At 38.6% G+C, this 15,195-nt stretch overlaps 3 protein-coding genes and 1 long non-coding RNA gene across 5 annotated transcripts in view; 1 reads left to right on the forward strand and 3 right to left on the reverse strand.

Moving 5' to 3' along the window:
• LOC116165815 overlaps positions 1-3,648 on the reverse strand; it is a 5,403-nt gene extending 1,755 nt beyond the window's left edge. Inside the window, exon 1 of the mRNA XM_031480505.1 lies at positions 1,574-3,648. Coding sequence (XP_031336365.1) covers positions 1,574-3,648 — 2,075 coding nt within the window. The remainder of the gene's footprint in view (positions 1-1,573) is intronic.
• Positions 3,649-4,932: 1,284 nt separating this feature from the next.
• On the reverse strand, positions 4,933-6,072 carry LOC116165863. Its single transcript, XR_004144204.1, has 2 exons — positions 5,724-6,072; positions 4,933-5,667 (listed from the first exon to the last, which is right to left on the reverse strand). It is a non-coding gene; the product is annotated as an uncharacterized LOC116165863 (long non-coding RNA).
• A 523-nt stretch (positions 6,073-6,595) lies between these two features.
• Positions 6,596-7,416, reverse strand: LOC116166002. Its single transcript, XM_031480813.1, has 3 exons — positions 7,316-7,416; positions 7,004-7,221; positions 6,596-6,948 (listed from the first exon to the last, which is right to left on the reverse strand). The coding sequence occupies exons 1-3, from the start codon at positions 7,398-7,400 to the stop codon at positions 6,892-6,894; spliced, it is 360 nt and encodes a 119-aa protein (XP_031336673.1). The 5' UTR covers positions 7,401-7,416; the 3' UTR covers positions 6,596-6,891.
• A 649-nt stretch (positions 7,417-8,065) lies between these two features.
• On the forward strand, positions 8,066-9,512 carry LOC116166001. 2 transcript variants are annotated; one of them, XM_031480812.1, is made up of 4 exons: positions 8,066-8,736; positions 8,783-8,942; positions 8,991-9,163; positions 9,206-9,512. In XM_031480812.1, the coding sequence occupies exons 1-4, from the start codon at positions 8,721-8,723 to the stop codon at positions 9,505-9,507; spliced, it is 651 nt and encodes a 216-aa protein (XP_031336672.1). In that variant the 5' UTR covers positions 8,066-8,720; the 3' UTR covers positions 9,508-9,512. The 2 variants fall into 2 exon arrangements, with proteins under 2 accessions (XP_031336672.1, XP_031336671.1); XM_031480811.1 differs by having other exon boundaries at positions 8,066-8,547; positions 8,599-8,736; positions 8,991-9,512.
• Positions 9,513-15,195: the final 5,683 nt, after the last annotated feature.

Below are 15,195 nucleotides of genomic sequence, written 5' to 3' on the forward strand. Positions count from 1 at the left end.
GTAAAAGGGCAGGATGTTTGGATTCATATGGCAACGACGAGTTTTCTAAGCGACCACCAACACGAATCAGGTTGTCACCGCCCACCATAGGGGATAATTTTGCTACCCAGCGAGGCAAATTCTTCGCAGAGCGTAGCTTGACGAAAATGTCTCCAAACACCTCTTCCTGCACAATTCTTACTATAAACAACAAGGCACTATGACGTTCCGATAATGACAAAGAACCTGAGCGAAGATCAGCAGGGTGTCTGACATTACGGACAAACCGTAAAATTAAAGCAACGATGGCTTGAATTTAGGTAGCGACGAACAATTTTTTAACAACGAGTGTACGAAATGATCTTGGCCTCCGATACATTGAATGAGGCAAGAAACTATGGGACGAGAACTAAACGAATCTTTCAACTCCAAATTGTGCGAAATGTTTATTGGCTCTGGAGGCCAGAAATTAGGTGATAAAGTCAAAAAATCAGGGCCTGACCACCACAAAGGATGCGAAAGTAGCTGACTTGGCAATAAGCCACGAGACGCTGAGTCAGCAGAATTTTTCTGAGAGGGTACATGACGCCAACATCCGGGAGGAATGCGTTCATGAATGTAAGCTATTCTATTGCTGACGAAAACTTTCCACTGCCTAGGTAACGAACGAATCCAACTGAGGACAATTGTAGAATCAGTCCATGCGAAAATTTTGTCAATAACGACAATATCACGAAAAGTGTCCAAAACGAATTTGACTAATTTAGCCAGGAGTGCTGCAGCGCAGAGTTCCAAACGAGGAATGGATAACTGCTTGAGGGGAGCTACTTTAGATTTTGCAATAACTAAACAAGTACAAGATTTACGATCGGAAAACGAAAAACTAAGGTAGACTACGGCGGCGTAGCCACGTTCAGACGCATCACAAAATCCATGCAATGTGCAAAGATACGAATCAGAACCAAAATCACCCCCCGGGGTCAACTCACGAGGGATACGAAGCGAAGAGAGTTGAGGTAATTCAACTTTAAATTGATTCCATTGCGAAACGATACAACTGGGAGGCTCTGCATCCCAACCAAGACCTAACAACCAAATCTGTTGGATGAGACACTTTGCGACGAAACTAATTGGTGCAAGGAATCCAAGAGGGTCATAAATACGAGCTAATTCCGAAAGAAGTGTGCGTTTTGAGCACGAAATGTCACGAGGATTGACAACAAAAGCGAAAGAATCAGAGGCCGAACGCCACTGAAGACCAAGGATTTTGACAGTGTCGGAAGATTCACTATCAAACGAAAGAGCTTGAGGCTGACGATGATCTAAAGGAATCGAATCTAAAACTTTCACACGATTGGATGCCCATTTGCGAAGCTCAAAGCAACCTAGGGCGAAGCGATTTACTAATTGTTCAACGAATTGAGAAACTAATGGAGTCAGATGACTAGAGTCCAACTTCAACAGAGGTTGGCCAACGAAACGATTTTCCAACGAACGAAAACGACGATTTGCAACTTCAAGAGAATTTTCGAAAGCAGGTTTCGAAATCTTGAATGGGAGGGCAACACCAAAACGACCAGATGGTTCCCTATACAACGAATTTCTAAAAATGGATTCCGCGCGATCATCCTCAGGAGTGATTGCAGCTGGTGCAGGCGGAACTTCTTCGACGTTCCAAAATTCCTCGACGACTTTATCTAGGGACGACAAAGGCGAGTGAACGGAAGAAGCCGAACTAAGCGACGAAAACAACGAAGTAACGGTTTGTTGAGGCCTGGCGCCATTGACCGGACCTAACACTACATGACCAAATATTGTACCCAACAAGAAAGGGTGTTCCAAATGTCTACATCTCCTATCTAGACCAGGGCTAGCGATTTGAGGGTAGATGTCTGCGCCCAGTAACATCTGAACTGAACGAGACCTGTGCCATTCATAATCCGCCAATCTAACTCTATCAGGCATGGGGACATTAGAACTGACATTATCATTTGGCAAGTTGCCACAAATTTTATCCAAAACGAAAAAATCTACTTTAAATGTGGGATCAGTACGATCACTGGGACGAATTTCTCCAGTAACTATAGACGATGATTTGGTTGCGACTTGCCCTAAACCACAGATGGGCACTGCATTGGTTAGCTTAGGCAAACGAAGTTTGTTTGCTAAGCTCGAACAAAGATAGGACGCTTGACTGCCCGGATCCAGCAAGGCCCGAACGATATGGTAACTACCGAAACGATCTCTAATCTTTAGAACTATGGTACCCAGTAAAACGGGAGGACGATCTGAATTGGAAGCCATGAAAGTGGCTGAGCAACGACTAGTGCAAGAGGTCAATTGGTTCGATCCATTTGATTCACTTGTAGATGGCAAAACGACAGGACTAGAAGGTCTATTCGAAAAATGCAAAAGTGTGTGATGACGAGCGTCACAAGTGCGGCAATTCCGCGAGGAGGGACAAGAAGCGACGACATGTCCACTACCCAGACAATTTAGACAGATGCGATTACGTTTGGCGATTTCGTAACGATCTTGGGGTTGCTTTTCGTTGAAAGCAGGGCAACTAATTAGGCTATGGATTCGAGAGCATAAGAGGCATTTGAGAGGAGGTTTTGAACGAGACTGCGACGACGAAGTTGCGACCAGAGAGGTCTTGCTAGAAGATTTGGTAAAAGTACCAGACGACGACAATGACAATTTTTGCGGTTTGCCAACCGATTCGAAACTACGAGGATTTTTGTTATTAGATGCAGTCACGTTCAACAAAAGTGGTGCCTGTAAGGCTTCTAACGACAAACAATGTTCGCTCAACAAAGGCTCTATGTCTGAAAATGTAGGAATTTTCTTTTTATCTAAACGAATTTCAATCTCTTTGCGCGTGGCAGAGTCGAGTTTGTGAATAATGACAATAAATAGGACAAAGTCCCAAGTGTCGGCAAGGTTCAACAATTTGAGAGCTTCACAGTTCTCACGAACAGTGTTCAATAATTTCCGCAAGCTCGAGGCGGATTCGACGGGTATAACCGGGATATTTTGGATTTCATTCCAATACAAAGTTGCTAACAATCGATCATTATTGTACCTATCTAACAAGGCTTGAAAGGCGATTTTATAATTGTCATCCGAAATGGGAATTGACTTAACTAAATTAAGAGGTTCGCCCGAAAGGCTACCTGCCAAAAGGTGAAATTTTTCCACATCTGCGTATGGTTTTTCGTCGACTAATTTAACAAATAAATCCCTAAAGTGGGGCCAATTACGAATGTTGCCATCGAATTTAGGCAAAGCTATTTTTTGCAAGCGATCTACGAAATGTTTTTGTTCCTCATCGACCGATTGCCGAAGAGGATTACTACTATTTGGTACACGCGAAATTGGGAATAATTCTAAATACACAGTTTTTATTTCTACATATTTAGCGAGAAAATCTACACCTACATCGATTTCTTGTTGCAAATTGTCAGGTTTATCTGCTAACAACGATACTATTTCTACTTGATTAAGGTCAAAGGTCTCTTTGCAAGATTCGACCTGTTGAAACCACGTATTAAACAAATTTTTAATCGATAAATCACCGCGCGCCTGTTGAGATAAGGCGTGGATGGTATTAAGCGTGGTTAACGAAATATTTCTAAAGGCTTGGAATTGTTTCAATTTGGCAGCCATTATAACGACAAAATAAAATGCAAATGCAACGATTTAATAAGGATAAATTCGTGTACAAAAGGTGCAATAGCGCGTGATAAAAAAGGGCAACGCTTGGAAAACCCAATAAGTACGATAACTAAGAGATAACAACGAAAGCAAATTTTATCGCAAATGTTAAAACTCGCACGACGTACGACATGAAGGGCAAATATTTCATTCAAATACAATGCTATGAAATGCGAAACTATCAATGCAAATTTCGGAATCGTTAATTGTAACTTCCGAGACAATCGAATGTAAATTTTGAATAATTCTTTCAAACCCTCAACGTTAAGGCATAGGAAGATTTTTCTAACGAAACGAATCCTGCTCGAACAGGACCAAAAATTATGTACCGTACAAGGGGGCTTCGATAACAAAGAATTTGATTGTAAGCGGACTGTAATTATGAATTACTTCCAAGGCCTTGTTTATGCTGGGAATGAAAGAATATAGACACATAAATAAACGTGTTTATTATCAAAAAATACAAAGTAAATGAATTTCTATTGAACATGGTTGACGTAGGCACGACGGCTACTAGAATATGGTAAAGTTACGAAGGGATAATGTAAACAAAGGAACTTACGTGTTGTTTCGAAGTCCATTAACAACGAAGACGATGTTGCAATGGCGAAGATTGCTCATTCTACGAAGTTGTCGAATGTGTCGATTTTGTTACAACGAAATCTTCTAATTGATGTGCGGTGCTTTGACGTTCTGCTTGTTAATAACGATGTTGCGAACTGCACGGCGACATTTTGACCCGTTGGGGATCGATCGAGATCTATATGCGAACGACGAAGGCTAATCGGCCATTGGTTAACGGCAACTTCTCAACGTAGTTGAGTCGATGGCTTCTAGGCGAAGAATCGGACGAATTCTGCGCGACGAGTACACATATTGCGCTTCTGCGGCTCATGCGCGCACACGTAACAAATAGGAATATATACAGGCAAGGCAAAACGGTTATGTACAGGGTATTTTCATTAAAGGAAAAACGAAAGGATATTTTATTCTAGTTTGGGGACGCAACACATTGTAATACAAAAATTTGTTACAATATATTTACATTAAATTCAAATGTATTTCTCTGTCATAAACAATTGTCATGATATATATTTCCATTTTATTTCTTTCTCTAACGGGAAATCTTCGTAAGCTTTCTCCCAACCTTATCAAAAACCCCTCCGTTCCATCTATTGTAGGAGGTTTTTCCAGAGCATTCAATAACGCATTTTGAATTTCTTTTCTCTCATCTTGCTTTGTAAGGTAACAATGTACCCGTGCCTTTATTTATGGGAGCGTGTAAACGCTCCTTTACAAATGCACTACATTGACATCAATAGATGTCGCTAACTAATCATTAATGATAACATAATCAAGTGTCATTTCCACTTCCTAGTCGTAGGCCTAATCATGGCTGTATAAAAGGAGGATCCCTTGAGTTTAGAAGACACTTCTATCCTGTCATTTGATGACCGAAAACCTGAATCCAGACCCGAAACTGATAATCATTCATCCGATTTCCCGTTTGCATTCGATACCGTTTCCGTTCCGCTTATATCCTTAACCCACCTGTCCCTGCACCCTTAACCTCGCCATTCATTAGAAATCATCCAGTCCTTGAAAGACGAACCCTCAAACACCCGGAAGTTCGATAACTGTGGGGCCTGTGACCCGCATGTAGCCAGCTCCCGCTTGCTTGATTTAGTCGTAAGGTTGTGAACGTTAAGCGGAGGTAGTGGCCGTGTCACATCTTGCTTTTCGTTACCATACTATCACCAGTCCCTTAGATACGAGGCGAGTCAAGGTACGGGAACTGGGAACTGTGGGGCCTTCGACCTGCATTCCTCCAGTTTGCGACCATTGATTCTGCTTCAACCTCGAGCGTGGTGTACGGGGGTAGTGGCCGTGTCACATCCTGTGTACCACCTCTAGCATAAGTACCATACCGCACTGACGGGCCGAGTATTCGGAAGTGCTGGTGTCATTCACCTGAAATAGAACCCGGCGGCACCAATCATTCGCACCCCGATTCATCGATAGCTTACCAACTCCCGGATAAAAACCCGCTAATCGATAAACTTACAGCTACCGGCCAAATTAGAGTACCGCTGAGCCGAGGCGATCAGCTCCGACATCTCGACACCAGAGATCGCCGCCATTGCCCTTTTACCGCAACCCGAGGCAACGGCATAGCAGAATCTTGGTGGGAATCCATGGTGGTAAAGCTCAAAACGGGGTTACAGTTACAGTTGAATAGGAATTTAACACACTAAACCTTCCCCATACTTCTTTATTAAAAAATTGTGAATAAAATCACATAGCGACTATAGTTTCGACCTAAGTCATTTTCAAGCTGTAGGAAAATTGTAACTAATAACGAGTAACAATCTTGAACTATACATACCTTAAAATTTTTAACATCAACAACAGAAAATAGGAAATTGAAAGTACAAAAGTTACATTTTTTATCAGTATGCAAGATGGCTGCGTCCATTTTCTAATGGCATGAATTAATTAATTAATCGTCGTTGTATCATGACTATGTTAATTTTGTTCCACTTTTCTATGTCCTAACACCAACTGTTTTATATTGGATAAAAAATTTTTTCCTGTAAGTATTAATTATGTTCAACTAGTGGTTAACACATGTTCTTTCCAGCATACTGATAAAAAAATGTAACTTCTGTACTTTCAATTTCCTATTTGCTGTTGTTGATGTTTTAAATTTTAAGGTATGTATAGTTCAAGATTGTTACTCGTTATTAGTTACAATTTTCCTACAGCTTGAAAATGACTTAGGTCGAAACTATAGTCGCTATGTGATTTTATTCACAATTTTTAATAAAGAAGTATGGGGAAGGTTTAGTGTGTTAAATTCCTATTCAACTGGCATAGCAGAATACTACCGTATCGACAACACCAGGGATACCAACTACATAATAATTCTGTATTCTGTGGTGTAGATACACGGTGTTCAAAAATAAAAGGAAACTGGTGTGTAAATAAGTTTTATTTAGAAACCCTGGGGCACGACTGTAGCTACCCGCGTGCCCACCGAAAAACCCTTACAGCTTTCTTACTGAAAGAAAATGTGTTAGTTCATAACATTACATTACATGAAATTGGAAGAATGAAAAGGCTTATTTACTTTTTGTTGGGTTTATTATCTTGTCTATTTGTTCTTCCGGACAATCCTAACCATTTCTTTCTTGCTCACTGGACATTGAAGGAGTAGGAGAAATCATCTGCTGAACAACAGAACTGACGGTACTAAAAAATTATTCATTAGCTACAGATTAAGATATCTACGAACAATTTTACATACGGTTTTGTATCCAATGTATCGTCTAAGAATTTTGTAAAATCGGAAGACTGGTTCGGGTGCCGGTTGTGATGCTGAGCCACTGGGTTTATATATGTTTATTTTCTTCTTTGCCGCAACCGGAATTGTTATATTATAAAGGGCTGGTCTGTCTTGCACAAATTTTATCAGTAACTCTTCCCAGGACTCATCACCTCTTGCATCATTGGCATTTTTATTTACTAAAATTGTGCATGTCGTTAAATTTAGTAGGTATAGATTTTCAAATTATTGTAATATCTAGGTATACTTACTTATACCGTTTTACACACCTACCTATGGTTAGAATTACTGCATCATCTGCCACGAAATTGTGTACCATTTCATCGAAGTTTTTCATATATGGTAATGCCAATTTCATAAACCAGTCTTCGAAAAGGCTTTGGTCAAACTAACCAGATTTGCTCCTGTTATATCTCGCATTAGCAGGACCTCGCTCGGTCCATGTACTCCAGATATGCTCCGCTTTGTATACTATGTAAGGTGGCAGCATCTTGCCACTGCCTGTTACACAGAACATGACAGATGTATTGGATTTAGACGATTCCAACACTCTTTCTGCGTGCTTTGATTTCTTTCTGCCTACCGCTTTATTCTTACCAGGATTGTACATAAATCCACTCGCGTTAATTTAAAATGTTTTCAACGGAAATCCCTGCTAACGAAACCTCCAGATTATCAAAGTAGTTGTTGAGCACTGTTGCCGAAACATCAGCTCTACTTCTTTTTATATTTTCAGAGAGACGTAAACTTAACTCAGTATTTTTTGCAATAAATCCATAATACCAGCTAATTCCAGGTCTGTTGTTATTCCATTTTGAAATTCTCTTCCCTTGTCTGTTCATGTAGCCTTGAACTAATTCCATAACATCACATGATTCGAACGGAAATCCCCAGTCACTAGCTAAAGCTAATGCAATTGCGTGACATATTAATTTTTCTTCATTTTCAGTTAATTGTTTGACCCCCTACCGTTTTCGTATTTTTTTATTATGTTTCCTTTCTAAGGTCGACTTTCACTAGCTTTCCTAAATGACAATTTATTATTTCTTATTTCTCTTAGTGCTCTATCCAGTACTTCGTCCGAGAAGTCGCGATATTTGCGACTTCCCTGTACTCTTTTGTATTTATTAGGCATGTCCCAAGTCACCCTGAAAATAACACAAAAAAATAAAGCCGGCCCTGTATAAAAATTTTTAGGTTAGAATTAAAGATTGAACATCGCGGTCTTTTAACAACTTAACAAGAGCTTAGGAAAAAAATAATACGCGTCTCATATCTACCATGTACTCTGCACCACACAAAGTTTACGTTATGTATCATAACTATAATAAAACCTAAATTTTTTTCCCATTTCCTAACGTAGTTTTAATCATCCCTAGTTCCTATCGTAGTTTAATCCTTCCTAGTTTGTAACGTAGTTTTTAACCTCTCTTAGTTCCATATAAGTTGCTAACATTGTGTACATACGTTTTTATTCGAAACTTGAGTCAGAGGAAAGTCCCAACGTAAGTAAGCTTACCACCCAAGAAACACCCAAAAACATTTAATATCCACAGATGCTTGACGCTGAGGATGAGCCATCAACGTCGTGAAATTGTTTCGACAGATTTACGACAAGAGCCACCACGACTTTAAGAATAAGTAGGCAAAAAAGAATGCCTGGGAGACCATTGGGCAGATGGTGGAGCGAAATGGTAATTCATAGCGTTGTAAATATGTGCCTACATTATAATTGTACAGCGGAGGAATGCCAGCAACGTTTCGTGATGCTGAGTAATAGATTCGTAACTGAAAAGAGGCGGGTGGCAGCATTAAACGCCTCCAGTGCTGGAGGAGGTGTGGAATTATATGACTTATACAAAAAAATTCTGTTCCTATTGGGATTCATCAAGAGCAGACAGTAAGAACGTAGATCTGTTGTATTTAATGTTGTAATATCTTTTATTAGTACGACCTCAAATGTCCAACGGTCCTCGTGTGCTGCAAGTGCAGAAGGGCACCCACCACTCGAGATAGAGGGACACCCCTCTCATGACGGTGGCGAAGAGGAGGATGCCGATGTAGGGCATAGCAACGTGTGGGGTGTGATGCCCCATATCACAGAAGCACAACAGTCGCAAGGTAATTCGGGTGAAGTTAATATTAATATCATTACTTTAGAAGAGCTGGCTGAAAGTAGGGAAGCGCCTTCCACCAGCAGGGAAACGCCTTCCACCAGCATACCCCAGCAGACAGCCTTTCTACGGGCTGCAGAGACAAGGGGGAAGAAAAGAAAAGCGGCCACTTCATTAGAAGATGTCCTCCAAACGTCGTTGGGAACGTTGGAGGATTACCTGAAAAAGAAAGGCGAGGAAAAAGGAAATCTAGAAGAAGTCGACAGTGACATAAGTTTCGGTCGCATGATTGGCCTGCATTTAAAAGACATGCCGCCAGAACAAAAAAAGAAAAAAACAAAATATTTTTAAAACTATGTTGGATATTTCATTTCTTTAATAAAAAAATTCATACAATATAAAACAATTTGTTTAAGTAGGCAACGATCCACGTGCAATTGCATCGTACTGCCACGGTACACCTCTTTCCGGGCTGGTGAAATATGCCGCCAGCATATCACGATTTTCTCTTACAATTTTGGTTGAATGATTGGAACCTAACGTCGCACAGATCGGAGCTGTTCTCCTCCTGACCTCCACGTTCCTTCGTTTACTACTCCGTCTGCGCGAATGGAGTATCGTCGTTGCTCTAGTGGTAAATCTTCCTCTCCCTTTTGTAAAAAGTTGTGCAGCGCCACACATGCCTTTGTGATCGCTATACAGGTTTCAACATTTGCAATGATTGGTTTCCGAAACACCCTCCAACGTGAAGCCAAAATCCCAAAGGTGTTTTCGATCGTTCGCCTTGCTCGAGACAGCCGGTAATTGAATATTTCCTTGGCTTCACCTAGTCTTTATCCTGGATATGGCCTCATAATTTCTTCGTGTAGCGGAATGATCCGCCACAAAAAATAGGGTAGTCTTCCGTCGGTATTGGACAAAGCCATCTCGTGGGGAAGATCCAAAATTTCCCTTTGCCGGTGCAAAATGGCACTTCCAAATGGCGAGTCAGAAAACACGATACTATCATATTGTGACCCATATGCACTGATGTCGACAAGATTGAACTTATAAAATGCATCGCACACTGCCATCAACACGATACTGAAAGTATTCATATTCAAACACCAATGTATCACTTTCTTTGTTACGTATCTGCTACTCTTCTTATAATTAAAATAGTCGCTACCACTGTGCTTTGGTGCTTGTATGTGAACGTGCTTACCATACAAAGCACCGAGGCAATTTGGCATGTTCCACCTGTTGTAGAACCCCTTTGAAATTTTAATAAACTCGTAATGAGTAGGTGGAGACAAATACAGTGACGAAAGACTATCCCAAATGACAGAGCACGTTTCTTTGATGATGCAGTGTGCAGTTGCCTTGCCAATATAAAAATCTGTCGCCACTTTCTGCATCGAGCAGCCTTCTACCAAGTTACTACAAAATATCATTGAAAGGTTCTGCATTTATATTTATCATTATTACTCACTGCAAACTTATTGTTAATCGTTCTGCAGGTGAAATAGGGCATTTTTGTTGTATTTTTAAACGTTCTTGAACTGCAAATATACAAATTAAACACGTACAATACATTTTATATATTTTTATTTTAACTCAAAAGTACTCCATCTTATTCTTCTTTTTCATTGTTACTAACTTAATAATATTTCTTACAAGATTTTAGGGATGCATTCAACAATTTAATCACGTCTTTTTGAAGTGCCGGTCCTAAAATCCCCAATAAATTATCAAACACCGCAGGAGACATCCTCGTGAATTTCACGTATTGTTCGTCATCCTGAAGGGTCTTCATCAACTGCACTCTCCGATGAAAATGGCCATAGCGATGCCGTTGCCGGTTGATGGGCCTCACCTTGTAGCGTCGGTGTCGCATGTGCTTCAAATGCACAAGTGCAGCGCAACATACTAATAGGTAGAAGGAGAAAACCACATCTTCTTCATCCATATTACTAAAACAATGAACGCTTAACCAAGTACACCACCGGCAGCACAAAAACATACCAAGTATAATGAAACGAAGAGTAATTACCTAGAACTATTACATACAGTACACCTAAATTTAAACAAGTTTACAAAATCACAAAACACCGGCCACACAAAAACGTACAAAGGTATTTCGCTTTTTCACTATCATTTACACTAAGAAGTTAAAAGTTAACCAACTTTAGCTTAGTGAATTAATGTCATAGGCGGCAGTCACATATAACCACTGCCACTTGTAGCCACCCCACACCACTTAAAGCGAAATGAAGCAGTCACACATAACCACTAATGTGAACAACAGACTTGTGCTTCAATACCTACAATTTTGTTTTATGTCAAATTCTTAACCTATATTTGTGTTTCTCTCAGATAAATTTGTAGAAATTTTACAAGCATGTCTTCGTCGGAAAGTGAATCTGAGATTTTGACTGTGTATTATTATTATAAAAAATATTACAAAAAAAGAGGAAATGTTAGACACGTGAAATTTTTTTACACAGAGAACAATTAGGTGAATATCACCAACTGGCTCCCCAATTACGGCACGATTCTGAAAAATTTTATGGGTAGGTATTACAGAATGTGCGATGAAGTATTTGATTATCTACTTGAAAAAACAGAACCGTCATTTGTAATAGGGCATTCAAAATTTAGGAAGTCCATTAGTTTTGAAGAGAAACTTACTGTTACAATACGGTAATGTGTATATATCTTAGATTAGGAAAGAGTATGGATACCGCGTATGCCGTACAGCCCGTGTATGAATCGTGTTACCTTTTTAAACAAGTCCGCCATTTTATATGTGGCACATATGTCACTAAAGTAAAATCGCTTTTAATACGTTTTTGAACTTAAATTGAGAGGAAACGGAAGAAAAACAATCTGAAATTATGGTGAATTGTTCAGCTTTTGGATGCAAAAGCAGGAGTGAGAAGAAGGAGCCGGGAATTTCATTTCACAGGTAAATATTGAGAATGTGCCCAATGCCGTTACCACGTATTTGCCTATTTTTCATCACAAAGCATTGGCTTTGAATGTTCTTCTTTTAATATGTTAAAATTAACAACTTAGTGAACGACTTTATATAATTTCGTTCAATAGTACCAATCCCATGCACTCAAATTTTGATAACAAACGTTTTCAAGGACGGTATAATTCACTAAACTCCATAGGCGTAGTCATTGGCACTCGGCGTTTTTTTTAACGGAAATTTAACAGTTAATAATTAATTGTCATTCCTTTTATACATCTATGTGTGTTACAGTTTTCCAAAAGATTTGGAAAAACGCCAAAAGTGGCTAAACAATATGAAAATTGATAGCTGGATCCCAACTCGTAACGATCGGCTTTGTTCAAAGCACTTTGAAAATTCAGTTCTTTACAAAACTGATGGGGGTACAAGAGTGCGTTTACTAAACCAGGCAGTTCCCACAACATTTATGGAATTACCAAGATATTTGCAACCAGTAAAGGTAACATAAGTATTTAAAAGTCAATAGGTACACGAATGTGTACAATTAGTTAATTTTGCAGACAAAAGAAAGAATACGTGCAAGAGATCCACAACCAGGCCCATCTTCTCTTTCACAAGATGAGTCACCAAACAGAAAATTGCTACGGAAACAGCTGTTACGGGAAAAAGTAAAAAACAAACAGAAAGCAATCAAGATTCGCGTTTTATCACAATCTTTAAAAAGATACAAAAGAAAAGTAATTTCCCTAAAATGCCTGATTGGAAGTTTGAGGGAAAAAAATTTGTTAGGGAATGAAAATGCAATGTTACTGGAGAACATGTCTCCTGTTTGTAAAGGAATGTTGCAAAGAAAATTGGGTAAAAAGAAGAAATATTCTCCAGAACTGCGCAAATTTGCCATATCTTTAAATTTCTTTTCGCCAAAGGCTTATAATTATGTACGTGATACGTTTGACACTTGTTTGCCTCATAGCAATACAATTGGTAAATGGTTGCAAACTATTGATGCTTCACCAGGTTTCACTACTGAGGCTTTCGAAACTTTAAGAAAACAGGTGCAATTTTCACAAAAACCATGCCTTTGCGCATTGGTAATAGATGAAATGTCCATCAGGAAACATTTAGAATGGGATGGAAATAAATTTTATGGTTATGTCAATTTTGGGGTGGATATAAATGATGACTGCAATGAATTAGCCAAGGAAGTTTTTGTTTTATTAATTGTAGCTGTAAACGGCACATGGAAACTTCCAATTGGCTATTTTTTAACAAATGGGTTAAGCGGAGAACAAAAAAGTTCACTAATAAATCAATCCATAATTATGGTACAAAACACGGGGGCAAAAATTGTATCGCTAACTTGTGATGGTGCTCCATCAAACATATCAATGTGTAGTTTGTTAGGTTGTTCATTGCAATATCCAAATATGCAAACCATGTTTCAAGTGGGTGATGATAAAATTCATTTTTTCCTTGATCCATGTCACATGGTAAAATTAGTGAGAAACACTTTTGGAGATAAAAAGTTGATGTTAGACCAAAATGGGAATTGTATTCAGTGGAAATATATAGACGAATTAATGAAGTTGCAGGAAACTGAGGGTTTACACCTTGGAAATAAACTACGTTCTGCACACGTTTATTTCGTGAAACAGAAAATGAAAGTAAAGCTGGCTGTGCAGTTATTAAGCAATTCTGTGGCAGATGCTCTAGAATATTGTGATGCTCAATTAAATTTGGATGAGTTCAAGGGGTGTAAGGGAACGGCAAGTTTTTTGAGAATTATCAATAACATTTTTGATATATTGAATTGTAGATCGTTAGTATGTTATGGCTACAAGAAGGCATTATGTGCCAAAAATATTGAAAATCATACTGAATTCATTCATTTTGCAATTGAGTATTTATCACGCTTAACTTTTGTGGGTAATGAATTAGTAATTAATTCCAGACGAAAAACGGGATTTCTTGGCCTTATTTTATCTCTTAAAAGTGCTTTACAACTTTATAGTGAAATGGTTCTTAATAAACGGCTATTATTCTATTTACCAGTATACAAAGTTAGTCAAGACCACGTAGAATTATTTTTTTCGTCTGTACGTTCAAAGGGTGGCTGGAATAATAACCCCACTGCCAGGCAATTTATGGGCGCTTATAAAAGACTTTTGGTAAGGGGAGAAGTGAGAGAGGGTGGTGTAGGGAATTGTATTCCGTTGGATCAAGTCCCAATTCTTATGGTGTCCTCTAGTATACAGAATAGATCTACCACCCCTGAATATTTCATTAATCTTAGTACGCCAGGCAATAAAGAACAAGCCTTAGAAGCAGAAAACATATGTGGAATTTGGAATGAACATGACTACATCATAAATGATATTACAATGACAGATTGCTCATCACAAATCGTGGTATATATATCAGGTTTTGTTTCGCATCATTTGCTGAAAGTTATAAAATGTGAAATCTGTGCAGCATCATTAATAGGAAATGGTTCAACATTTTTAAATTCATTGATTTCTAAAAAATCGCAAGGTGGACTAACATATCCCTCTGAGGATGTGGTAAAAATTTGCAATAAAGCTGAGCGATATTTACGTGTTTTTAATAACAAAATACATAAGAAGAACTTTGTCATGATGTTGACTAATGAACTGATTTCTGATTGTATAGATTCCAAGGTATTTCAACGCTTAAACGATCACGTGTTAGAAAGCCCTGTCAATCATATGTATTTTTTGATAAAATCTATTTGTGTAAAATATTTGAATGTCCGGATACATTTCATTACAAAAATTAAGTCTCAGCAACAAGATCCCATAAGAAATCAATTAACCAAACTTATTTTGTTCAGAGGCCAATAAAAGTTGTTATTATGGGCAGTATATGCTTCCTATAAATCTATTTTAGTCAGTAGTTTGATTGTTTCAGTATTATAATAAAGTATTACATATAATAAATTATTATAGTTTAAGCAGAGATTTAAGCCATATCACTGTATTAAGGAATATTTTACCTTAAGAAGTTTCGTTTATACTTTGCCGTGCCGGATTAATAAACAGTGCAACGCACGAATTTCATTC

The sequence above is a fragment of the Photinus pyralis genome, unplaced genomic scaffold (genome assembly GCF_008802855.1).
Source record: "Photinus pyralis isolate 1611_PpyrPB1 unplaced genomic scaffold, Ppyr1.3 Ppyr1.4_LG3a, whole genome shotgun sequence".
In the NCBI taxonomy this organism is placed as follows: Eukaryota; Metazoa; Arthropoda; class Insecta; order Coleoptera; family Lampyridae; genus Photinus; species Photinus pyralis.

Coding starts and splice junctions, on each gene's coding strand:
- LOC116166002 (XM_031480813.1), bottom strand. CDS start 7,400: ATGAAATTGGCATTACCATATATGAAAAACTTCGATGAAATGGTACAC. Junction 7,222..7,315: donor TGCAGTAATTCTAACCATAG/GTAGGTGTGTAA, acceptor GCACAATTTTAG/TAAATAAAAATGCCAATGAT. Junction 6,949..7,003: donor GATACATTGGATACAAAACC/GTATGTAAAATT, acceptor ATAATTTTTTAG/TACCGTCAGTTCTGTTGTTC.
- LOC116166001 (XM_031480811.1), top strand. Junction 8,943..8,990: donor GGATTCATCAAGAGCAGACA/GTAAGAACGTAG, acceptor ATCTTTTATTAG/TACGACCTCAAATGTCCAAC.